Source organism: Acanthaster planci, linkage group LG01 (genome assembly GCF_054643075.1).
Source record: "Acanthaster planci isolate LZ-2023a linkage group LG01, COTS_SCS, whole genome shotgun sequence".
In the NCBI taxonomy this organism is placed as follows: domain Eukaryota; kingdom Metazoa; phylum Echinodermata; class Asteroidea; order Valvatida; family Acanthasteridae; genus Acanthaster; species Acanthaster planci.
Window position 1 is genome coordinate 16,390,370 of NC_141777.1, and position 27,708 is coordinate 16,418,077.

At 41.6% G+C, this 27,708-nt stretch overlaps 1 protein-coding gene across 4 annotated transcripts in view; it reads right to left on the reverse strand.

Moving 5' to 3' along the window:
• Positions 1 to 27,708, reverse strand: part of dync2li1 (dynein cytoplasmic 2 light intermediate chain 1) — a 119,327-nt gene that overhangs the window by 75,060 nt on the left and 16,559 nt on the right. For all 4 annotated transcript variants that reach the window (XM_087147645.1, XM_022255281.2, XM_022255282.2 and 1 more), the window contains 3 exons: positions 23,044 to 23,114; positions 20,883 to 20,953; positions 19,063 to 19,167 (listed from right to left, as the gene is read on the reverse strand). In XM_087147645.1, the coding sequence (XP_087003771.1) occupies positions 19,063 to 19,167; positions 20,883 to 20,953; positions 23,044 to 23,114 (247 nt within the window). The remainder of the gene's footprint in view (positions 1 to 19,062; positions 19,168 to 20,882; positions 20,954 to 23,043; positions 23,115 to 27,708) is intronic.

The following is a 27,708-nucleotide window of genomic DNA, read 5'->3' on the forward strand; positions in this document are numbered from 1 at the left end:
TTTAAAAAGTTAACAAACGAAAATAATAAATCCTGTTGTCTTTTCTGTCTTCACAAAACACCAATGAACAATCTTTTTTCACATTAAAATGCTTGTTTTTATATGTATTCCTGTTTAAATTTGCAACTTTTGAGAGGAAACTTTTATTTTCATGAGTTCCCATTATGTTTTGTCACAGTGGTGAAAGTGAGCTTAATACAATGCTGTGTTGGTTCCCGCCACACCGCGCCTATGCTAAAGAACACATGATGGAAATGTGGCAACCAGTCTATACTTCCCAGCAGAAGTAGTCTCGATACACTACACTGTACATCGGCTGTACACGCACCAACCCTACAGATCCCTGTCGAAAAAACAGAGATGTTGCAAGACGATTTCTGCAAGTTAAACCAAAGAGCTTGTCTACGCATGTATTTTCTGTGTTCATGAATTTGAGATTGTTATGCTTGTACTTGAAGTGAGCATGTTCCCACAAAATTTCCTGCCGTGTCTCCAGGTTCATTGCCAACTTGTCTGGATCAGGCATTCCATATGCTTATCACACGACACACCACCATCGTTGGTCAGCTGGCTGTCGTGATTACCTAACTAGCGTGGTGCATAGTGGTGTGAATTGTCCATCATTCTTATGAATAGTCAACTGAAGACATTTTTACATAGAATAAAGCAAGTTTCAATCCATTTCTTTGGCAATTTTTGGAAGTGTTCGTCCTCATTCATGCCATTCAATCAACACAAAAATCGACCGAAAGGAAAAGATTCCTAACCAACCAACCCTATTTTTGAGATGCATTTAATCCAAAGCATGTTTTTTCTTGGCCTTATTATTTGCTCCACTTGCCTAACCAAGAGTTTGTTAGATTATTTTTGTATTTTTGGGTGCATTTATGAAAGAGGTCATTTTTAACTTTAGAAAAACATTTCATAGGAACTTTGTAGCAGGTTGAAATTTTTTAGTAAATTTAAGATTTGTGAATCAGAATGTTTCTGATTTCATTTATCATGAAATTCAAGGTAAAAATGTTGCTCAGCTAAAAAACGTATTAAGAAAGGTACACATTTGGCTTCCTTTATACCAAGAGAATCGCAAACCGATCTGATGTGTTCTAATATGTGACTAAAAAATCACACATTTTAATGATGTTATCATGACGTCACAACATTTTCCAAAGAGCCCACTCATCTACTGAGTCTATCCAAAGTCCTTTCCCACATTAAGTGTGGGTCGGGTCTACTAGAGAACACCTACCCAAACAGGCACTGCATATGCAAATTTCCCATGTGCGTATTATTCATTTGCTGAAAAGACCTGTTCACCCGTGGTGCACTCTGACCTCCCATAATGCAGTGCGGGCTCGCCACCATGATTGTCCTTTTCAAAAGCAACTCAAAAAAGGTCAGAGCCAGAGTGGGGAGGACGGGCGGGAGAGGGCTGTTTGGGTAGGTACTGGTATTCTCTGGTAGACCCCACCCACACTTAATGTGGGGAAGGAGTCTACGGCGCTCTACCTACTCAAACAGTCACTACATATGCAGAGTAGCGCCGGTCTAGGTGGGGGCTGGCAACGACGCATCTAATGCCGAGAATACACTTTTACATATAAGCAAGGAGGAATGTGAAAATTTAAGAAATGGTAAAAGAACTTCATAATGACTTGTCGTCCGTCCTATAGGAGGTCCCTTTGACCTCTGCACTGCGGACAGTAGGATTGTCCTGCCAAGTTGCAAGAGGCAGAAGACTTCCAAAATGCAGTTTTGCAAATGTTTGCAATCGAAACATCTCTAGAGTAAGACCAAGATGCAGATCCTACTCTTACGCCATAAACCCCGATGTAGTAATTACTATGTTCATCAGAGCTTAACACCAGACTGGATTAGCAAATCTAATGGCCGAAGCCATCCAGCATGCAATAGTGTACTGACATCGCTGGACGGTGTGGTCTCATGAAAGTGATGGGGTTAATATCATCCCTTCCATGCTATTCTTTTAGTCAGGTACCTTTTCAGGACATGAACAGGCCCCCAAAGTTTATCTGCATCGTCTTCAGGATGTAAGGAGGCTGAGAGTGTAAAGATATCGGAAGGATCAGGTGAGGGAGTCTGATCCTTTGTCAGGAAGCCAATCGAAGGAATGAGGTGAACACCACGTGGCTCTCAACAAAGACAGCCTTCGGCAATGGGGAGAGCCTATAGTTTACTGCCTCCTCAGGATGTAACCATTTTCAGGAGAAAGACCAACCTGACACAGGTGTGCGTAAGGCAAGCATTATTTAGGGTTCAAAGGAAAGACCGGAAAGCATCTGGAGAACCTAGCTTAGGTCTTATGACCAGACCAATTTCCCAACAAGGGGACACTGGACAAGCATATCATACAAAAGGTGATGGAATATCATGTTGTTAACCACTGCCTGCCGGGGACTCCGAAATCGGAGCCGTATGGTTTATATGCGTGGCCGGGGTCTCCGAACTCGGACAAAGGAAACAGGGCCCTGTAACAAAAGACCGTTCTCCGAACAAAAGACCAGGCTGCTGGGCATTACCGGCATTTTTCACTCTCAAAAGTGCTGATAATCCAGCGTTGTTTTGAAACCGTATACCAGATTTTGGGGCATTGAGAGCAAGCGGATTACCACTGGGGACAAAAGCGCTCCACCACCGCAGCGATAAGCCACACAGCACCGCTGCACGCTAATCTGGCCCCTATTGAAAAGAGGTCAGCAGTGCACTGAGCCAGGTTCGTGAACAAAAGACAGTTGTATAACACCGCACAATCTGGGCTCTGTTTACAAGGCTGCATGCCTGGCTGAAATATTCGGGCGTCAATGAAGGTCACCTGTCAACTTAGAGTAGTGCCTAAAGATTACTCCGTGCGGCTATAAACGACTGTTAAATGGAATGATGAATTGTGGAAGTATTTTGAAAACGGAAAAAATGATAGTCATGCAGGCCCAGCATCATCAACGTTGAAAAATACCCCGGCACAAAGTGGTTAAGGGCAGTTTACCCCTTCACAGCCGGATTATTTTGACCAAGACTGCTAGGCTGTGGCATGCCATGAATGGAGGGCTTTGTCCAGCAGCAGGCCCCATTTAAACAGCAGCTGCATGGTGAATAGCTTGTATGTTTGGTACGCACTAATGCTCACACAAAGGTGCTGAAGTAGCAGTCATCCGTAGCGAAGGGGTTAACCAATTTTGAAACCAATGTGTATGGCAGCTAGGGCTAACCTGTAGAAATGAGTTGTAGATACAGTCGAATGTTGTTAATAAGAGCACTGTTAATACAAGATTCTGTTATAGCACTCGCAAGAGCCTTAGCTGGAGCCAAAGCCTGACTATCGACGCACATAACACAATGCTAAAATCTGCTGTCACAAATTTGAAAGGTGCATGGGCAGATGACGTCCCATGCGGCCATGGCTGAAGCATTGCTAGAAAGTCCCACCGAAGAGGAAGATCGTGGGAAGTTGATCGTTGTTCAAGGAAGCAAAGAGATCGATGTAAGGCTGCTCTATCATTCCAGGGGGAGTGCGTCCGCCACTACCTCATCGGACCCTGCCATGTGGATTATCTGCAGGTCAACTGCATGATCCCTTGTCCTTTCCATTAATGTGGCTTTGGTTGGCAGTGTGAAAAAAAAGAGGCAGAGGCAAGAGAGCCGCAAGACATACTCAAAGACGGAGATGAAATTATCATTCAGAGTCTCTAGCATGACTGTCATGAGGTCTGGGTGGAAAGGAGAACTCTCCTGCTAAGTAAAATCATGGAGGTCAAATGCATAATTTGTCTTTAGCAGCAATATACAACACCTGAAAACGCAGAAAGGCGTCGAACACTTTCATGTCAAATTGAAGGTAAGCAGTGTTCCATACCCAGCGTGGCCGCTGGCATTCCGACTGTGACGGAAAACTTTGATCATTTTCACGTATGAGTGAAAAATAAATGGCTGGCGTAGAGGAGTCAGTCGCGTGACTTTTGAGATATGAATAACAGAATGAGCATCCATAGCAACTCACTCCGTGAAGAATACATGTGAATCTTGACTGGGCGAAACTGCTAGTAATTTCCGCTAAAGGAAAACCTCCCCGGACAAAAGACAAAACAAATCCATTTCGATGTTAGCGCTTAGCACTAACAAAGTATTCATTTCAGGAACGAATAGGGTCTGACAGAATTCTCTCCCTTCGTTTTGATCACACTCAGAGAAAGCCTGCGTTACTAATGCAACAAAATATGTGACTCACAGCAGGCCTACTTTTGACAGACCTCGTAACAGTCACAGTAATAACATTTTGGACACGCCCACATTGAAGTGAACAAGTGTTTGGACAGTGTGCATTATAGCAGGGCTGCACAGCAGAATCTGTGCTCATGTGGGGCCACGTACACTGTAAGTGGGGGCCACAAAATGGTCCTTCTGCTGATCAAAGGATTGTACGTCATGAGACGCAGTGGAAATAGATTTGCAAAATCTCTCCCGCAGGGCCCCTTGGGGAAACCCAAGATTACGGGGTGTCAAGGGGTATGTAAAAATCCCAATGGCTTGAAGAACGTTAGGTTCGGATGTCTGGGGATGCGGACTGGAGAGACGCAGTGGAAGGTCAGCGTGACGATGACAAATTTACCGTGACAGAACTGAAAAAGATAGGATGACTGCCTGGAAAATGTTATTTGTTCGTTACTGTCTTGGTGCCTGGTAATGTAGTCTCGAATGCCAGTAGGTTTAGACTTGTAGCGGTCATTAGAGATCACCAGGTAAAGCGTGGACTCACTTCCCCGTGGCCTGAGCAGGCCAACCAATAGTAGCCAAAGTAGTTCCAGAATGCTGTCACGGAGATTCGGGATTGGATCCGCATCCAATGGCGTATTCACCGCAGCAACGATTCAAGAAGTTGTCCCGGAAAGTGCTACCATGTGGATTGCACTGGATGCCCATGCGGTAGATATGTCAGAGGCGGCTGCCTGAAAAGATGGGGCAGTCGCTCATGTTCATTGAGGAAGGCACCCAAAGGACTCTCACAATACATTGTATAATCGAAGACAGACAGGATGAGCATTTGTCATATTTATAATTTATAATACAAGGTCATATTTATGACAAAGAATTTCCTTTTTTTTTATTCATTTATTTTCCATAACTGATAACATAAGGAATTTGTAAAAACCCCGGGACCCTGTTATGACAGTGTTCTACTGTGTTCAACAGAGTAGTTGTCTCCATGACATTCAGGGAAGGTGACAAGGAGACATCGTCCCAGGCCGCTCTGGCCTTACAAGGGGGAGTGGTCAGCTAAGGCGAAGAGCCTACTTCATGAATGGGAGCCCCGTAGCAAGAGTATCTCAAGACGTGGGGCGGCCAGTTGACTGGCACGGGCATGGTTGGTGTCTTCCTCCGGAAGGGAGGCTGACAGAGGATCTGGAATACATGTATGTCATAGGCGGTGAGAATGCCGATAAAATCAGTGTCATCTTCAACCAAAGACAAGGTGACTTTGCTTCGACTGAAGTAAGGCTGTGCTATAGTCAAGAGCCGAGGATGCCGGTAGATTGGCAGGTAGTTGAGGGGAGGACCGTCAGGCTGGAGTGGACTTGGACACGTGCCAAGTTCTGGCTAGAGACTAGAATATCTCAGAGCATGAACGATCATTCAGGAGTTTTGGAAAAATTGGCCCGGAAGATTCCAGTAATGCTATACCGTTTAAACAAGTCATGGCTGGTATCTTCCTCTGGCGAAGTGGCTAATGGCAGGCCGGGCACTTGAATCATGTCTCACTGAAGAAGACAGAGGCGGTAATCGGACAGAGCGAGGGTGCTGATGGAAACAACTTCATTCTTTTCGGAAGACAATGCTGGTTGCCAGGTCGGAAACAGGGCAATGCCTCATTCCGAGCCATGTGCAGTCCTGTGGGAGTGGCCTGCTCCCGAGGGAGTACGCCCGGCTGGTGCGATTCTGGTGTGGAACCCTGCCCGATGTAATCATGGCTTGTGGCCAGAGAGGGCGGAGGGGCCTGGTCCGCCAGAAACGAGTCCAGGGCAGGGGAGGCTGATGGCGGTCTAACGCCAAGGCAGCGAACGATGGACTGGAAAGCTGACATTCAAGCCGCAGAGGTATGTTCGTTGTGGTCGAGGAAATGAGGTCCAATGACCCAGTGATGCTAATTAAAAGCCTAAGCTGCGGTGTGCTTGAAGCACCCAGTGGCTGGCGGCCTGGCGGCGGAGGTGGCAGCCAAGGCTGCAGAGGTCAATGGGGGCTGCAGAATTCCAGGCAAAGAGACCAGGAGAAATGAGGTCTGATGACCCAGTGATATCCAGTTGATAGCCGGAGCCGCGGATGGGTAGCTCGAAGACCTGGAGGCATAAAAACCCCGTTAAGCTCCCCGGTCCCGAAGGGGGGCTTAGCGGGAGTCAGGGTGTCATGGTTCGACGCCGCACCAGGTGGGGCGGGCCAGGGCACTTGTGGGGAGCCCGGCCCAGTGACTTCGGTATGTGGGCAAAAGGGAGTACGCTCGGGGGCCGCCGGAGAAGTAGTGTTCTAGGCCGATCAGCGGGTGGTACTCTTCGGTGTCGCCTGGGAACATTGGCTGGCACGCTGCGCGGATTCCTCTGGGCCATGTCGGGCAAAAGACGTGGCGTACCTCACGATGATGGTAGGACGGGCCCCGGAGATGGGGTACTCTCTGGGAGTCCCAGCTGGCTCGCCAAGCCAGCAATTGACCAAGGAGACAGGGTCCTTGCCAGATCCTGGCGGTATCCCTGCTCGGGTATTCCCCAGTCGACCACGGAGCTTTCTCGTCAGCTCCGTGGGGCCAAACAAACCAGGGGCCTGGCCAGATCCTGGCTGGAACTCCCTGGACGAGGGCAATGCCTTTTCCTCATCCTGGTAGCCAGAGAAGACAAGGGAGTATGACAGATCCTGACAATGACCCCCTGAATTCAACCGGCTATTAAAGGCCTATAATTCACAGCGTAGCTGGAACGAGCCTCATAATACCGACAGTGAACACCTGCAGGGTGCACATACAAGAAAACTGAAGAAAGAACACAAAAATATACACGAAAAGAACACTCTTACCAATAAATGGATAAAATTCAGGTTATACTTTTTTACAAAGGAAGGAAAAGTGACCAAATCGATACAGAACTGTGTAGCGAAAACAGAAGCTCGGTAAATCGAAGATACCTTGAAAGACACGTCTGTTACATTGCAGCACTGAGAAAAGAAGGACGATCATGGTGGCGAGGCCACGCTGCATTGTGGGAGGTCAGGGTGCATCACGGGTGATCAAATCTTTTTAGTAAATGAATAATACGCGCATGGGAAATTTGCATATGCAGTGACTGTTTGGGTAGGTAGAGCGCCATAGACTATAAGATTTAGGGATGCTTCTTTTTTCCCTTCGCTACGGAGAACTGCTTCTACCGCACCATTGAGTGAGGATTAGAGCATACCACACATACAGTCTATTCATCATGCAGCTGCTGGCTCAATGGGGCCTGCTGCTGGACAAAGCCCTCCATTCAGGGCATACCACAGCCCAGCAGTTGCGGTCAAAAAACCCTGCCGTGAACGAGTTAATACATGACTGTCATGTGATGACACGATCAACATATGATGTCAATTTTCGTCTTTCACACATTCCTTTCCAGTTTTCCGCAAAATTTCAAACCAATGGGACATGTACTTCAGGGGATATAGGGCTTTGAATTTTGCATCCATGTCACATGACACCTGATGACATCACTATGACAATATTAATGTTCTTGGACCCTCTCTTGCTGTTGTACTAAAAGTGTGCACCTAATATATATTCAGTCTGATTGATAAAAGTGCTGATAAAAATACAAACCTATGGGGAAAATAAAATATTCACAATTCTAAAATAAATCACATGATGTCATCATGACATCTACGCCATAGGGTCTTAAGGTGAAATGATTTCATCATGTCCATGTAGGTCCAAGTTTTCAACCAGACATGTACTTTAGGAGCTATAGGGCTTGAAAGAGTGCACGTATAATGTCAAGTAACTTGTCACCTGATGACATCATCATCACATCAGGTCAATTATCATCTATACCACTTCCCTTTCTACTTATGCCCAAAATGTCAACCCGATGGGACGTGTAATTCACGAGATAAAGGGCTTATAGAGTGCACCTTTAATGTCACATGATTTACCACTTGATGTCATCATCACACCAGGTCAAAATTCGACTAAAACACTCCCTGTTTAAGATATCTGCAAGGTTTCAACCCAATTTGATATGTACAATACAATTGAATGTCATGTTCATCGAGAAAAAATGCACGGAATAGGTTTTATTGGATTTAAAACATTCTGTTGTTTTGGCATTCACATTGACATTTTGGTCATTTGGCATTCCATACCAAGTGACCCAACTTCAGCGCCACATACAGTACTTGTTTTACTGGTCCAAGTATGCCTATGCACTGTGCAATGTCTGAACATTATAGGCAGATGTGATGTGTTTACCCAAATACACGTAAAAGCAAATACACAATGTATATGTATATGTACAAATGGGAAATTTTTGTGTGTGCAAATATAGTAACGTGTGTCTTGTTGTTGGTGCTTCATCTGCGTGAACAAGTAGACCAGTTACGTACTTGGTGCAATGGACTCTAATGTTTAAGCTATTATAGAAACGGCAATTCATGCCTCTTTATACCTTTTGCAGTTGATTGTTTAGGGAATTTTGAAGAATAAAAAGACTTTTTATTATAACTTCCTGTCTGATGACATCCTGGCCCCAACTTTCACAAGTGTGTTAGCAGGGTAAATATTGTGACACAAATGATTATGTTGATGAACATATCAGACAGCGCGAGCACTGGACTTGCCCATGTTAAACTACAGAGAGCACTATTATGCGAATAAAAGAGAGCGCGCATGCGTGGCCAGGCAGTTGGAGTTTGGATCTTGTCCAGGATGGACGTGCTGAAGTTGTGCTCAGGTAATAGGAGGCTACAGGAAGTGCTGAGTGGATTCGGGCGTAGGTCTTTGTGCATAAGGGGGACCACGTTGGGATATCGGGGAGAGAACTACATATAGGGATTAATTCCGGCTCTCAGGGGTGTGGAGTATCCTAGTGAAGAACACTTATAGCGTGGAGGCTACGCTACAAGTGTTCTTCACTAGGATACTCCACACCCCTGAGAGCCGGAATTGGAGGGTCCAAACTAAGAGGCACGCGGGTAGCAGGAGGCTATTTACGCTAGCGCTTAGTAGAGGCTTTGCAACTGAAGTCCAACATTACTCTTGAGGGTACCGCATTATAGTGACCACCTGGAGGTTCGCATTGCCTTGTATAATTGAGGTGTGAATAAAAGAGGCTACAATATAGTTACTTGTCCTGTCCGTTGTTGCCCTGTCTGTCCCCTGGAGGTTGTGGAGGCACTGTCTGGTTAGCCCTGTGCATTAGGCAGTACATCTCTGCCCAACAGACCTGCCCCTCCAGTCGTAGGTTTTCCTGAGGGAGTACCACATTTTGGTAATTCCGCCACAATATTATCATCTACATCAATTTCCAGAGCTTCATCACAGACATCTGTTCAGAATTCCTTTTTCAAAATATCAAGCTGTCACAAGAGGGCACTTGACAATTACATGACGTGGTCAGTAGATGTTTTCCAGAGTACTACACCTCCACTGACTAACACCGTTGAAAACAAGTTGATACATTTTACCACTTTTAAACAATAAATCCACTTCCAGTTTTGACCAGAAGGGTAAGTCAAATGATTTGACCCACACAAGATGAACTGAAGACCAAATTTACCCTGCCACTTGCTGCAAACAGAATGTTGTGGGAAGCCAAGTTTAAGTTGCTTTTATATGGATCTTCAAAAATTTAACATATTTAAATGTTCAAAATCACTTGATGAGCCATCATGACGCAGTTATTTTAGTACTGTTTTTGCTTTAATTGTGCCTTGAGAATGTATTCAAAGTCAATGAGCTGAAAGAAATATTAAAAAATCAATAACAAATCTAGACACATCTACTATACATATAGGATGTTCACTGATGTGAGTTTGATGAAGATCCAAAGTTGCTAGGGGATTAAAGTGGGTGGTGGAAAAAATGTGTACAAAACAAAGGGGATTTCAGTCAGAGGAAGAGGGAAAAAATACGGGTTTTGTCTGTCTTACGGACAAATTTTAACATGTTAACTGGGTAAAGATCATCATCTGCATCAATTTTCAGGAGATTCGGACAAATTTCGTCAAAGACATCTATTCAAAATTTATTTTCAGAATTTTTAACCTATTGCTAGACGTCATCAGTAGCTGTTTTGAAGAATAATATACCCCAAAAGACTAACAACGTCGAAAATACATTGACACCTGTTATCACTTTTAAACAAAAAACCAACTTCCGGTTTCGACCGGTCAGAAGGGTCACGGGATTTGACCCACACGAGATGAATTAAAGACCGAATTTTACTGTGCCACTTGCTACAAACAGAATTTTGCAGGAGACCCCGTTTGTTTTTGTATGGATTTTAAAAAATTTAACATAACATTTAATTATTCAAAATTCAATAATAAATCACTTGACGACACTTTGATGACGATCAGTCATCGCTAATGTGAAAAAACTGTGCCTTGAAAACGTACAAAGTCAATGGGCTGAAATACATACTAAAAATCAATTAAAAAAATCACTTGATAATGTTATTATGACAACATTGTTCCATGCGCATCTTTGCACTAAGGTCCTTCATTGATGTAAGTCTGTTGAAGATCAAAGTTGCAAAAGGACCAAAGTTGATAGTGGAAGAAAAGTGCACAAAACAAATGGGCTTTTGATCAGAAGAGTGTGATGAATCACCAACTATATACGGTTTATATTGTAACATAAAATGTACGACTGCTTGCTTTAGCTCTTAATCAGTGAGATCCAATTGGTTTATACAGCAAGGGGGTGTGTCTTAAATCACCTACAGGGCAATTTCTCATTCTGATTGGCTGATGCATTTAATGTATAGTTTGGACAATAATGTGAAGGCTTAACAGGGACTGTTGTGGCCTATTAAAGGCAGTGCATGGAGATTAAAACTTCACCTCCAAAAGTGATCCTATAAAGACGGGAAGTGGGGACAGAACATAAGTTCATAGTTTCACTGTGTCCATTTTCTTGTTGTCCAGTCTGTCTGTCCAGTCCACAGGCACATATAATCCACAAAGTCCACTGGTACATGTAATCCAGAAAAATCCCGAGGTACATGCAGTCCACAAAATCCACAGGTAATCCACGGAATCCCAGGTCCATTCATCCCCTAAATAATAGTCCTAAACTGACTGGCTTGGCACTACTTTAAAACCTCGGGCATCTAGTTCTTGCCAGGTGCCACGGCCTTCCACAGGGACCGACCGTCATTGAGCAAGACCCAGGGTATGGGAAGTTTGGGTGATGGCCATTAAAGAGGAAAGGGAACAGAGAAAAAAATAGAGTTTATCTGTCTGTTGGTCAACAGAACGGAGGGCTTTTTCACATTCTTTTTGTTAATTTGGACAATGAACCTACTGCACAAACCTGAGGGGTTAATTATTTCATGTACAATGTAATTTAATTAACTCCTCATTTGAGGACATCATAATAATATCAGGTAAATCTTCAACTACAACACTTCCTTTTCTTGTTATCTGCAAAATTTCAACTCGATGGGATATGTACACCAAGAGATAGAGGGCTTTAAACAGTGAATATTTAGGGTCACACGATTTGTCACCTGATGACTTCATCATCACATGACATGCACGAGGACAATAATGGTCTAAATCACTTCCCTTCCATGATATCAGCAAGGTTTCAACCCAATGAGACATGCACTTCAAGAGATATAGTGCTTTGAAGAGTGCACCTTTAATGTTGCGTGGCAAAATCATCTGAGGACATCATCATCATATGAGGTCAACTGGTCTATGATACTTCCCTTTCTAAATACCTGCCAAGTTTCAACCCAAGCAGACAGTACTTCAAAGGATACACCTTTAACCCCTTCACCCCGGGAACCGTCAAAAGCTGCGGCTTTGTGTGAGGACTAGTGCATACCACACATACATTGTATTCATCATGCAGCTGCAGTTTCAATGTGGGCCTGATGCTGGACAGAGCTTAGCATACTGGGCATACCACAGCCCAGCAGTCACTGTCCAAAGAATCCCGGCTTGAAGGGGTTAATGTCACGTGACTTGTCACCTGGTGGTGTCATCATCACATGAGGTCAACATTCATCTACATCACTTCCCTTCTAAGATATCTGCAAGGTTTGAACCCAATTGAACATGCACTTCACAAGACATAGTGCTTTGAAGAGTGCACCTTTAATGTCACATGACTTGTAACATACTGACATAATCGTATAATTTCAATGTCGCTAAAGCACTCCCCTTCTAAGATATATCGGACCTGCACTTCAGGAGATATACATGTATGTACATGTAGTACCTTAAAGGATTCACCTTTAATGTCATGTGACTTGTCGACTGATGACAATGTCAACCTTGTAAACTTCCCGTTCCTAACAGTCTGCAAGGTTCCAACCCAATCAGACATGCACAATACAAAATAGAAAAAAAAATAGAAAGAGTGAAAATTAGAGACTGCAAATATTTTCCCTTTTGGGGTTCCATACAATGCGATCTGCTCTCAGCACCATGTGCTTGGCAAATTTCCAACTCTTGAGTACATGCCCTATGCACTATGTGCTGCCTATGTTACAGGCAGATATTGTGAGTCCATGCACACAGTAACCAATACACAGGGTTTGAATGGGATTTTCAAGTTCGCAAACATTATAAGGGGTTTTCGTCGTCGGTGCTTCATCTGTGTAAAGAAGTACACAAGTTCTGCACTTCATGCAGTTGACTTCAATTTTTTAGCTATCATGTAATGGCTAATTCACGCTTAAATCTGTTACGGTTGATTTCATCAGGATATCAAAGGGACGAAGCTGTCATGAGAAGATCTGATCATCGATGGATGAAGATGCAGATCGAATTCCACGGGTAGAGGGTCCGGATCCAGAGCAGTCATCAAGGGAGCAGGGTTAGGCTCTGGAAAGCTGGCTATTGAAGAAGCGTCTCTGAGAGCGTACGGACCACTGACATCATATCTGCTGAAGAGATGTCCTGCCATGAGGAGCGAGACTTCTTGCACTTGGACCCCATGAAAGAAGGCAAGGAGTGCTTGCATTTCTTGCACACGGGGAACTGGTTGTAGAGCCAGCGATCAAGGCCTGGAGAGTTGGGGCATCAGAGGCTTGCTAAGATTCCAGTTCAGGTACAGCAGATGGTTGGAGGACTGCAGGGGTGGCATCAGTCTTCCTGGAAAGGCTCAAAGGTAGTCAAAAGACGGAGTGATGTACGGTGTGTGGGAGCCCTGACGGTGTAAGAGGCCAGTGGGCTCTGCTGCCCTGGGCGCCGGAGGTTGGCATGCCCATCTGGCCCAGTATGGTCTCTGTAGGGGCTGTCCCAGATAACATAAGCACATTGGACCAATGGAGATTAGTGTCTGTGTCAGGCCTGGGTGCACCAGTTCAAAAGACGTCTGAAGACAATGGCACCAGGGGTGAGGCATCCAGTGCAGGAGGCATTAGGCTGTTGCGGCGCGTGGTCTTGTGAGCCATACCGCTGGATCAGTGTAGACTGTGGTAGGCATTGGTTAAGAGCTTGCTGCCGGCCGACTTCACTCGGTAAGAATGCTTGTTAACTGGGATGCATGGTGGTGGTGTGTCCAGACCCAGCACGCAAGAGAAATTCAACCCAGAGTTCAGCACCACTCTGCACTATCGTTGAGTGCAATACTTTAGTGGTAAAGTAGGATTTTGAGTGGATTAGTGGATCTGAGCATATGGATTTCGCATACACTACAGTTAAGACCCTTGAAGCATGACTTGGACTTACCCTAAACTGGACAGAGGATGGTACTGCCAGCAGGAATTAGCATGGAATCACAAGTACAGCTGGAATGCTACTTGATCTTCCGCAGACTGACTCCTGTTGGTCTATAGGGGAGAGTGGGGCTGTGGAATGGAACTGCTCACACTGCCTCACGAACCCCAACAATCCCAGGGTCCCCCTGTTGACCCCATATATACATTAAGGAAAGAGGGGGATGTCGGAATTGTATTGCTCGAACCACCTCGCGGAACTCCCAACAATCCCAGGGTCACCCAGTTGACCCTATGTATCACTTGGTACTACAGTGATGTAGAGTCAACAAGTCTTTAAGATGCACACACTTAACAGAAGAGAAAATACCACAAAAACAAGAAAATGTACACATCAAACTAGAAAAAATATTAAATATTGGATGTACATTATTACAATACGTTACGGTTGATCAGAGTAAAATAGAAACCTCAGTAAACTCATAGTTTCACACTAGGGAAAAGGACAAACATGGCAGCTGCATCATGGGACTAGAAGGCGCACTACGGTTGATCAGAACTTCCGTGAATAGAATCAGACGCAAAGGAATTTGCGCATTTAGTGACTGTTTGGCTTAAATTGAAAGCAGAAGATTAAAGACGAGAATTGACCTGATGTGATGATGACATCATTAGGTGATAAGTCCTAAAAGTACATGTCTGATTGGGTTCAAAACTTGGATATTAAGGATGAAATCATATTACCATGAGGTTCGTGCTGTAGACTAGTTGCTCAAATCTACAAAAGAATGCGAAAAAAACATTTGCTCTGTTGGCAACAGACAGATACACTCTAGTTCTCTTTTCCTTTTTCAGACTTAGAGTTTGTACACATTCTGTTTTCACTTCTCCAGTTTAATACATCTACATGTAAATGACTTCAAGACAGCAACCATGTTGAAGAGTGTCGAGGACCCACCCATCGGACGTTATTTCCTCCCAGAATCCTGCAAAAGTTAGAAGACAGCCGCCAACGGGTTTGGGATTAACGACCAAAGAAGGGGCAGAAGAGTCACCAAAGTTGGGAACTGAAGAAAGCTGGAGCTAAAGAGCGTGACTGTTCCCAGGCAGGTTGCAAAGGCCAACGAGCATGTCTAGGAGTCCCTGTAGGATGATGCACCGGAGGAGCAGAGTATTGCGAAGCCTTGAAGGAGCTGGATGAGAAACATGAGAATGAGAGTTGGACGGTTCATGAAAAGAGATCTTCCGAGTATTGTCGATCCACTGGACCTCACTTTCAAGAAGAGATTATCTTTAGCAAACAGGGGAAGACTCTTGAGAGTGGAATTAACACACTCGTGGGAAATATTTATAGCCAGAATAGCCGATTTCCTATGGGAAGCTGTAGCACAAAGAGATACCATGGCAAACTGCTCAAGCCCTGTAAGCATGGAATCATCCAGGCAGTGAAAGGCCATGGTCACAAACTCAGGTGAAATATTGGAACCCTCCTTGCAAGCCAGGGACAAGAACTCAGTCGGGAGGAGGATGCAAGACATGCAGCGAATGCTAAGTCAACATCCTTCAGGACCAACTCCATTCGCTGAAGATTCCTATCTGGGTGTTAGTGGGTGTTTGATGGGTGGCTGCTTTTTTAGGGGTGTTGGGTCCTGGGCTTATTTTAGCTTGTTATTGTACAATCTGTTGGTAATCTTTAGTCTTACGGGCATAGTATTTGCATGTTTCATTTATGTACCTGCCTGTTGAGATCTGTTTTACGATGCAATGGGCTTTAAAGAATAAATATTATTATTATTAAACTCTGGGAAGAGGGGGAAGACGAGGTCTCTTCAGATAAACGACGCTTGAATGAGGGACAAAGTACAGTACTGGAGCAAATAAGGACATCGCATGGTCTTACCTCAGACCGATCAAAAGGGAAGGAATAGTAAACTTACGCACTGTCCCATTCCCTTGGTTCACATGGACCAAAACCACCACAAAACACAAAACAGAAATTGACAAGCAAAACAACTCACAGAATAACAAGACAACTGCTCTCAAAGATAATATGATAACCAACAAAAATATACACAAAAAGTGCCACAACTATGGGGAAGTACAATAGAAGGTACATGTATATACAGATAAGCAATTGGAATAAGCAGAATAAAGAGACAAATGTACTCAATTACATTCTGAAATCAACTAGAATATACATAAAAGAAAGCAAACAGCACCACTAGGCAAGAACCTCGAAAAACACAGATACAAAAACTAGGTCAATACAAGGGTCAGTCTGCCAACCTACGCAAGACTGAGAAAAGAACGACAAAATATATATATTTACGAGGGAAAAGGAACAGTCTTACTGTTCACAAAAACGAGAAAGAACAAATAAATATGGTGATTGAGAAATGACACTGAAACACAAAGCAGCGAAGGAGAAACTCTCAAAAATTTCGGAGCCAGACAAAAGTCATCCAATAGTAATGGCGCTAAGAAAAAGAGGAAAAAGAGGAAGAACGTGATGGCTGCGGGAGTCAAGCGATTGATGAAACACTACTGGTCATTGAGAATTTAGCAAATAGAAGTAATGGACTGGGAAATAATGCATACATGTACATGTATGTATTGGTAATCTGCGTAGGTTGCAGGCAGTAGACTAGCCTATTTAGCTTACAAGATTACTCTGGAATGTTTAGGGATTCAGCCATGATCTATCAGATCCAAACTGTAGCATTCAAGCCTGCATCTTCAGATAATGACTGCCTGCTGCATTACTTTCTAAAAAGAGGTCAATATTGCTATTCAGTGCACCAACCAAACCAATGAGATGACACAACAAACACTTCCAACAATGAATTGGAAAACAGGACCATACACAAATTCATTATCCATCACAGACAGCAATTTTTTTCACTGAACTGATCCTCCTTCAAACATGGCTATTATCATTAATGGAAACTTCTCCCTTGCCAACTGGTGCTAAAATTGCAAGTACAGTTGACTCTCGTTATTACAAAATCGGCTACAATGAAATAACAAACACACATTTGTAGTCCTGGTAAATATGGGCACATTTCTATGGGGAGAAAATCTGTTACAACAAAATCGCATTGTACGAAATTCCTATCATGCCTGTTAAATGAAAGATTTTTGTGACTTTGTTGCATGAAAAACCATTGTTGATGGCCTATTTATAACAAACATTTACAAATCGCAGTGGTTCAAGCACGTGCGCAATGCACAACACTGGTTCCCGCCAGGCACAAGCTGAATCGCTGCCAAAGAAGGCATAACGGATGTAACAGTTTGCTCACTTTAGGGCCACTGTAACTAGAAGGATTAGATGCAGGCCGGAAAATGATTGTAACAAAACACAATCTGTACTATTCACAATATTTGATATGAATTTATTCACAAAATTTCTCTATTCTATCATACAAAATATACACAATTCAGTATTTACAATCAGATGTCTCTCAAGTGAGTGTAGCTACAACTCCGTGGTAAAATTAAATTAAGTTTATCAAATGAATGTGTCTATTCACACACGCATGAAAATCAGCATTTGCAATTCAAGTACTTACAGGTAAGTATGTGTGAATTCAAATTTCAAATTCACTGTAAATTCACAAATCTAGTGCATCAAAGAGATATATACTTGATAGTTCTCAATCCGTTGTAATGTAATGCTGTAAAATTTCAGCTCTGAAAAGCACTTCAAAATAAAAGAAATATCAATCGAAATTTCTCCAAGGAAAATCAGTATTCGAAAGAAAAACTTCCAAACAATGTCAGTATCACTTCAATGACTTTACCAGGTATGGTGGAATTTAGTTCATTAGGCGAAATGCCCAACAAATTGCAGTATAAACTCCGGAGACAACAAGGTACATGTAGATTAAAAGTATGCAATAAGCTGGAATAATCTGAAAGACTCAAGGCATGTAATAGAAGATCTTTAACTCAAAACTTGCAAGTGTTATCACTACATCTGCTCTCAATTTTAAAATGTCTGACATACAGTTTGATGTAATATCAAATTCGTCCCTCCTTGATTACAAGAAACCGCCTATGCTAGCTTGGAATGAATTCATGAAGAATTCTGACAACGGAAAGACACTGTGTGCTTACATGACCTACATTTTCCAAGACATAGCTATCCAATCACAATATTCCCTCGTTATCTCTTCAGCGACCGTCTCGCGTCCAGGCCAGGTGGGTGAGTGAATTCAGACAATTGATCAATTGTGGTCATGCAGCTAGTGCCAAACACCAAAACACTGACGGAAAATTAAATAAAAATGTCTCTCTGTGACACAATTTGTGTTGGAAAGACTACTTACACGGATGGGGGCTCCAGTTGATGAGTCTTCATATTCTTGAAGGTACACACAGGCCAACATGTGCATGCCGTTAAGTTAGCTTCGTCCTCATTCATGGCGACCAAAAGTCTTTTTAAAAATCCCTGGATTGATGCTTTCACATGTATTTGCTTTTTATCTCACAAGTTCATTATTCTTAACATCACAACATATTTAATTAATCATAAGTGAGAGATCTTTTAGACATTGTTAACATTAACCACATTCATGTGTACGCTTGTACATGTACAGTACATGTAAATGTACATTGTACATGGTATTGCACACAAAAGGAACAAGTACTCATACAATGCACTAAAGTCATTGCATTGCGTTCGGTCTACAACAAATTTCGGATACAACGAACATTTCTACCAGGTTCTGTGGATTTATGGTCCACTATAGTGCCATCACAAATCTTATTACTACTTACTCCTCAGTGGAGGTTTTTGAAAGAAACCATCGAAGTACCTAATGTCATGTTAAGTGGGGATGTTTTGATTAAGTTTTACTTTGTGAACAAACACATAGGCACTTTCATAGTTCTCTCAAAAGTTAACCTTCTGAGCTAAAATTTTCAAATATTTCTGTGACATGCAGGTTTGGATTTTTAATATGTTTCTTGAACAATTTTTTCTTTGCAAAGGACTATACAGCATGTACCTTGACCTGCATTTATAGGACAATGGGATCATCCTATATGAACAAATACCATAAGCTTCTTACTACGTACTTTTGACACTACATTTGATAGTAAACTACTGTTTGCACATAAGAAAGACTTAAACATTTACCATATTGTGTCCTTTCGCTTTTCTCCCAAATGTGTATTCCAGAGCAGTGGTTGGCTTTGGATGTTCTTCTTTCTCAAGGAATCTCAAAATAATGGATGTTTTTCCCTGGAACATGAAATAAGAATTTTTGAAAGATCAATTTTGTGTTTTACCTGTACAAGAGGAATAAGAAGTATGCGGTTGAGGCCTACTGCAGGGAATTAGAATGACAATTTCAAGATGCATTTTGCATTGGGGAGATGTTAATTTATATATTAAACGGGTTTTGCACTTACCCAACGTACATGTATATATTGATAAACACTGTATGCTCAGTGCTTGTCCGAGAGCTTGCAAAAAAATTCACAAGCTTACTCAGGTGGGACTCGAACCCACAACCTCCTGCTTACTAGTGCAGACGTCTTAACCACTCGACCACCGAGCTTGCCGGGGTCGGCTGGCCGGTCCGAGTCAGGTGTAGCAGTGGGTACCGCGAACTATTTCAAGATGTATTGTGCGTTGGGAAATGTTAATTTATATAACGGGTGTTGCCCATACATTGGGTAAGGGCAAAAACCCGTTATACAGAATGACAATCTTCAGTTCATGCCCAAAACTGATAAAAGGAGACATGAAACAAGATTTTTAAGTCTTTAAAACAGAGGAAAGATTTCTTTAAGACACCATATATTCGCATCTCCTTTGAAGCAGTGACAGGTTAAAAACTTCAACTTTTTTTTTGTACTAATGAAAATTTCCATAATTGAGAGCTAAAGCATAACGTCATCCAAGGCAGAAGAGAAGTGTCTCCCAGCTCTGTGTACAAACGCATATTACACTTTCCTTAATTTCATTGTTATAATTTCTAAATTTAGCTTGTTAATTGTGATTAAGCTGCCTGTTTAGACAATAGATATGGCCTATATTTCTTTACAATATTTTCAATAGGTAATTTTGATGGACAATATGCTCTTCTGGCAAGGAGCCTATTGTGTGCAAAAAGCAAAATAGCACCTTCTAAAAGTATTGATGAAAGATTTCTCAAAATGGAATAACTACCATCTTTTCGTCACTTCCAATGAAAGATGCTTATAAATCTTGTTTGTAGTAGTAATTTGTATGAAAACAAGTTAAGCTGAATTTGGAATCACATTCATTCACAAGTTCAAGTATGGGAGAAAGGTATATGTACATGTAAATCCTTTCACGTATGTTTTTGGCATGTTTGGTGTAGTTAGGAAAACTAAGTGAAAAAAATATTTTTGAACTGTGAACACAATTTGAGCTACATTGTTTTGACAATTTCCTTGGCTAGTCCTTCTCATTTTGTTACAATAACCTAACTCTAAAAATGCCTCTTAGCCAAGTTTCTAGAAAGGAGTTAACCTTGTGTGGACCTGGCTAAGTCCACACAAAGGTTAGAACAACCTGCATTATATTGGTCACTTGTATTTGCGTCTCCACACTACTACTCAGCAGCTGGTCCACATGGCCATCTGTGGACACATGCACATTCATGCAATGTTAAAAATGATACAAACCGTGAGATATTTTGGCTGTTGTTCCATCAAGAGTGTGATTTGCCTCAACTTAGAGATTAGCAGAATTGATTTGTCTTTCAATTTTTGTAAGCAAATATCCTGATGATTTAAATCTACAGTCTACTTTGGAAAACAATGCACCAAAAAATGAGGTTCAACAAGGCTTGAATTCATACTTTTTTCATAAAAATAATTCTCGTACTAAAAATCATCCTTAAAATTATTTGATTCCATCAAATTGATCAAGCAACTCTTGAAAAAGTGTTATTGATCCAACTATAACAATTCAGTAGTACTCACGGCACTTTTACTGCCCATTAAGATGATGGTAGATTCTATTCCAGCCTGTGTTCCTTCATTATCCTCTTGATCTATTTTTTAAAAAGTTGTTGAAAAGTGTCAATCTCTAAGTTATTTAAGCAAAAAACAAATAAAACAAAGAAAAAATATCTGATGCAACAGATTCACATACTCATGACAATGTTTTCATTATCTGTAAAAGTGTTAAACCTAAGATGAACATAATTTGCTGCCGAAGGGGCGGGGGACAATATTCAAGATAATGTATGTAATGAGTGTTGGTCCCAGCATTGCCTAAATATCTCATCAATTCAAAGACACACACACATCAAATACTGTAAGCCAGTTCAAAATGTATACTTTTGTCTGGCAGTAAGTAGGATAAATACATTTTGTTTAGGGAATAACAGAGTGATGGGTAAGTTTTAAACGAGTGAGTTTATGCCAGGAAGCGGCACAGTGACATTTATGCAATTCACATTTGGTTAGGTCCCTAGGCCATTTTTGCTAGGGACCCTCCTTAATCCTCCAAGGGGGGGTAAAATATTGAATTCTCTTTCAATCCTCCAAAATTTCTTTAAAATGTTACTTGGAGGTGTTGCTATTGCTTCAAGCCTTCAAAATCCTTCGGCAATTCCTGTCATTATGTTGAAGCAGTGTGAATGGTATTCTTGAGCAGTGCAGTTGATTCAAAAGAAATATTGAGCTGAATTTATGCACGATTGGGCAAGAAAAACACAAAGTCTAACCCATGACCTTCACTCATGGCATCCTTAGCAAATCAGCCATGCACTTTTGCCATTCACCCTCAATCCTCCCAAATCCTCCAAAACCACCCGAAGGATTTTGGAGGATGAAGGAGGGTTAGGGTTAATGAACCTCACTTTTAGCTTTGTCCATAATCCCACCAGGCCCTCCAAATGCATGTACAGTACTACCCTTTACCTACCAATTACACTTTTATTCCCATTCCTAAATATGTAGGCTAATATGGTCAACAACATTTTTTAAAACTTTGAAAATGTAAAAAACCTTCCAGCAATTTTATTTTACAATTTTGAGTTATGTTACATCATATTTTCGGCCATCAAAATCTTGTTTATGCCACTTTATCACTTGATATATGGGAAAAGAAACCCGACCAATGTCCGCTGCGGTTCTGGGAATATTAAGTTGTACACTGTTAACAAAATACATCCACATCATTATTTTCATTTTTCATGCTCATGTTAGAATTCAGTGTTTTCTCACACAGCACTACTGCATGCACAGTCTCTCCCCTGAACATGCAACCACTTTACACAAAATGTTGTCAATGTCATCATTTCAAGCTGGAGCGCAAATCGCCCAGTGAGACCCAATATTGAGAGGGGACCCAGGGGTGGGGGCCTTACGAGATTTGGCCACCCACCTCTGCAAGCAAGAGTTTTCCTTAACTTTTAAGTCATTATCATATTATCCTAAACATGTTTCTTCTACTCAATGCAAATTTTTAATTAAAGTGCAAAGAAAATCCGGAAGCCAAGGGGCATAATCTGTATACCTGATTGCTTGGAAGAACAGTTTTCAGTACAGCTGAAAACTGCTTTCAATATAAGAATCTAATACGTGTTTATCAATTTATCATCTGCGACACAAACAGGTACGGTACACACATGGGTTGCTGTCATTTTTTAGAAGCTTCGCATGAGCACACATAAAACCCTTCTGAAGGTAGCATGAGATACAGTACGTCTGGGTGCTCCTATGCTGATCACAATAATCTCAGCGGTGTATTAATAGTCTGGTGTCACTGCATGAGAACACGAATACACATGTATGCCACACAAATATGTTTACGTTCCACTCCACCTTCATTGTCTCAAAAGGTCCTACTCCTTCATTTTGGAACAATCTCACAATTATTTCGATGTCCGATGTAAGTTTTAAAGTTTATGCCTCTAATAGTATTTTCTGCACGTTATCACAACTCCTTGTTTCAATGCATTTGAGACAACACAAAGCAAGCTTACGTATATCTTCTTGCATGCCTGTTGTGCATATCTCCCCATTACGTCATATCAAATAAACACACAAACAAAATCTGAAAATTTGATGGATGTTCTTACTTCTTCCAGCTTAAAAAATGTCAAGTAAATTCTGGAAGGTAAGTATTCCTTACCTCGAAAGTGATCCTCCATTTGGACTGACTGTTCAACTTCATGAATTGCAAGGTCCCACAAAATATTGTCTCTGTTGATGAAATAGTCATGCACAGTATATAATGTAAGAATAATGAATCATAATTAATAACTCTGTTGAATCATAACATTGAAGTGTAATCCCATATTGACTCAGCGTTCTTCCGCAATTTGTCCACATTCTTGCCAATAAGTCTGCCATTGCCAAGGAGGGGGAAAATCCGCAGACTGGATGCGGGTGTGCACTCACACATGGCAAAGTTTAATGAGCAGGTCTGGCTATACATTTGTACGTCTTTGTCATTGAGACAATGGATGCAAAGAATAAACATGGCGATCACACAACACATGAATACGAACAGACACAGCAGACAAAACGCACTGCCCAGTATCCGCTCCAAGTGGAACAAAAGAGGGCATGTTTTGGGGGGGACTCGCTACAATGGCGTGTGTTTATAACGGAGATCAATGGTAAGTTTGAGGTGGAGCACGCTGAGTACGAGTAACGAATTTATTCCTTAATGTATGGTCTTTGCGCTCATGCTGAATGCGTGCAATAACCCAATTGGAAAACTTACAACCCATCTTTCTTTTGCTGCTTGGAGGTGCACTTCAACTCAGGGAAGATACAGCCTTGTTTTTGAAATGCCAAAAAGAAAATTGGGACACCTTTACTTTTTTGAGTTGGCAACATCATTTTTCCAAACCTGTGATTAAACCTGAAGGCAGGTTCACTGTCAGTTTGAAAGCCTGCAGTGTGCAAATGTTGGGCTTATTTTAACTTGTTTGAATACTGCAGCTGAAGCACAAACCATTTCAAGTGAATTCCGCTGATGAGCTGTTTTGTGATATTTGCTTCCAGGGTTCTCCCCAAGATTTTCCAAAATGTGTGGGGCATTTGTTGTAGTTCACTGACAATTGTGAAGCCACAGCGTGGGAAGCAGGCCCCCCCAAAGAGCTGTTTTGGGAAACACTTTCAGTTAGATTTTAAACTAGAGCTCATCTGTCTGTTGGCCAACAGAACAAAGGGCTTTTTCTCATTCCTTTATTAATTTGAACAACCAATCTACTGCCCCTGATGGCGTAATTATTTCATCATGACCATTTGGGTCCAAGGTTTCAATTTTAACTCAATCAGGCATGCACTACAGGAAATAACTTGTTTTAAATAAAATGTAATTTGACTCCCCATTTGATGTGTTCATCACATTAGGTAAATTTTTGTCTAGAATACTTCCTTTCCTTGATATCTGCAAAGTTTCAAATCGATGGGATGTGTACTTCGGGAGATATGGTGCTTTAAACAGTGCACCTTTAATGTCACCCGACTTGTCACCTGATGACGTCATCATCACATCAGGTATTAAATCTTCGACTACAACACTTCCTTTTCTTGTTATCTGCAAAGTTTCATCTCGATGAGATATGTACTTCAGGGCTGAATGTTTAAGGTCACAGGACTTGTCACCTTGTAACGTCAACATCGAATGAGATGAATAATCGTCTAAATCACTTCCTTTCCAAGATATCAGCAAGATTCTAACCCAATGAATATATGCTTCAGGAGATATACATGTACATGTAGAGTTTTAAACAGTGCACCTTTAATGTCACGTGACTTGTCTCCTGATGACATCATCATCACCTGAGGTCAATCTCAATTTATATGCATTCCCTTCCTAACTATCTGCAAGGTTTCAACCCAATTAAACATGTACAATACAAATACAATACACAACATTATTGTTATCGAGGAAAGAGCACAGATTAGAGATTTTAAACATTTGTCCCTTTTAGCGTTCCATACAATATGATCTGTTCTAGGCACCATGTGCTCAGCATTTTGCCAGGTCCTGAGTACATGCCCTGTGCACTGTGCACTGCCGGCCACACGTTACAGGCAGATATTGAGCATCCACACAAACAGCAGCCAATCCATGGTACGCAAAAAGGATTTTTGAGTTCACAAATATTTTAAGGGGCTTTCTTCGTCGGCGTTTCATCTGTGTGAAGAAATACACCACTTATGCACTTCATGCAGTTGACTTCAATGTTTTACCTATCATCTAATAAACAATTCATGCTTAAATCTATTACGGTTGATTTTTAACCGAATTTTGAAGAATAAAAGAATTTTTTATCATAACTTCGGATCTGATGACGTCATCAGCCCCAAATTTCACACATACATGTATGTTGTCTGGGATAAGATCATTGTCTACATCAATTTCCAGGCAATTCGGACAAACATCACCACAGACATCCATTCAAAATTTCATTGTTCAGAATTTTTAACCTGTTGCTAGAGGGAGCTCGACAATTACATGACATCATCAGTAGATGATTTGAAGACTGCTATACCCCAACAGACTAACACCGTTGAAAACGACTTGATACCTATTACCAATTTTTAATTAATCAAACAATAAGCCCACTTCCGGTTTCAACCAGAAGGAAGGGTCATGTGATTTGACCCACACGAGATGAATTGAAGACCCAATTTTTCTCTAGCACTTGCCGCAAACCGAATGCTGCAGGAGGCCACGGTTGACTTTATATGAATTTTTACAACATTAACATAATATTTAAATATTCAAAATTCAATAATAAATCACTTGATGACATCATCATGATATAAATATTTCAGAATTATCTTCGTTTTATAGTTAGTGCTTGCTGTAACTTTGATGATGATCAACAATTACTAAGGTACCACAATAGTGCACAAATTGAACAGACTTTTGGTCAGAAGATGAAAAAGAAGAAGAAGGAAGGAAAAAAAAAGAACAGAAAGAATGTCTTTTTCGTAAAATTGCGAAAAAGCCAAAAGTGAAGTTGGAATGGGCGGGAATCAAACAGCTTTCATGAAGTATGCAGTTTAAAATTTAACACATACACTGCACACACTACAAGCATGGCCCAATCGGACATGCACTTCACAAGATACAATGCTTTTACCCACATTCAACAGGCCACAATCAAATTTAGGTTTGCGTGTTTAATAGCTCCATGGTGGGATCACTACCCTCCTTGCTACAGCAGTAACACTACATGCTGACTGCTTTCACTAAGGGGTGCACTGAACCAATTCAAGCTCCATTGAAAATAGTGTAAAATCAACCAAGTTTGGAGCCCCAAATCACTTCCTTTCCAAGATATCAGCAAAAATCAACCAAGTTTGGAGCCCCATGGCAGGCAACTGAAGTCCCTGAGGCCTCTCAAACAAAATATAATGTGTTGTTTGGTCCCTCAGATTTCATTCGATTTTCAATTTTTAGTAGGTTAACCAATGAATTTTTTAATTATCCGCCCAAAACAAACTCACCCCCTAACAAGTGAATGCTGCCAAGCCCTCCCAGCGGCCATTTTTCAAATGACATCCCTCACCTTCCTTGGGCTCTTCTGACTAATTTTCAATCCCATTTTTGTCTGCTTTGCCCCCAGATGGGTGCCCCTGAATCTACAGAGATTATCCTGGGCCATACTGACACAATCCCACCATTTCTTGGCCCAAAAAGACCCCTCTTTTCGAAACAATCTCTGGGGGTACTTTTTGTGCACCTCGGCCTGGCGGAGAATTTTCCTTGCATTGGGACACTGCACCCTGAGACAAATCTGCCAGAGCATGACAGTACACGCTCACATGCTTTAAGTGTCACATCGTTGGCTCTATTATACGCTTTCATGTACAAGGGAAATGGCTCTAACTGCAATGGCTCTTACCCATATGTGTCATGTTGCTGGCATTGCCAGCAGATGGCAATTTTTTTTATTAGCAGGGCACAACATGTATCAACAATGCGACAAGCCCAAGACCTTGGACAATGGATGTAGATCTTTACTCTAGTTTTCAATGAGCAACTTCAGTTTGTAGCTGTCGGGCTTTATTTCTTAGTGATTTTTAATGAATTAAAGGTCTTTGCAACATAACTTAAGGGCTGATGACGTCATCAGCCTGAATTTCCACACAAATGTTGCAGGCACAATGGCCAATGTATCTACTAATTTTCATTTGATTCCAGCAAACTTCGCCACAGACATCTATTCAAAAAAGATTTTTGAACTTTTTCAAAATGTTGCCAGAAGCACTCAATTGAAGACCGAATTTGACCCTGGCACTTGCCGCAAACAGAATGTTGTGGGAGGCCATGGTTGATTTTTATATGGTTTTCGAAATTTACAATATTTAGATATTCAAAATTTTAAAACAAGTCACTGGATGACATCATTATGATGTAATTAAAATGCAAAAAAGCCAACTAGAGGTCATCTGTCTGTTTGCCAACACGATAGAGGGCTTTTTGGCATTCTTTTGCAATTTGAACAACTACATGTACATGTAAATCACTGCACAAACCTGATGGAGTAATTATTTCGTCTTGACCATTTGGGTTCAAGGTTTCAACCCAATCAGACATGCACTTAAAGAAATAAAACAATTTAAAGAGTGCACCTTGTACTTGACTTCTCACCTGATGAACATTTCACACGTGTTCACATGTGTTAAATGAGTAAATATTATCATCCACTTCAATTTTCAGGCCATTCGAACATACTTCACCCTGACATTTATTCAAAATTCCTTTTTCAGAATTTTTAACCTGTTGCTAAAGGGCGCTTGACAATTATGTGACGTCATCAGTAGA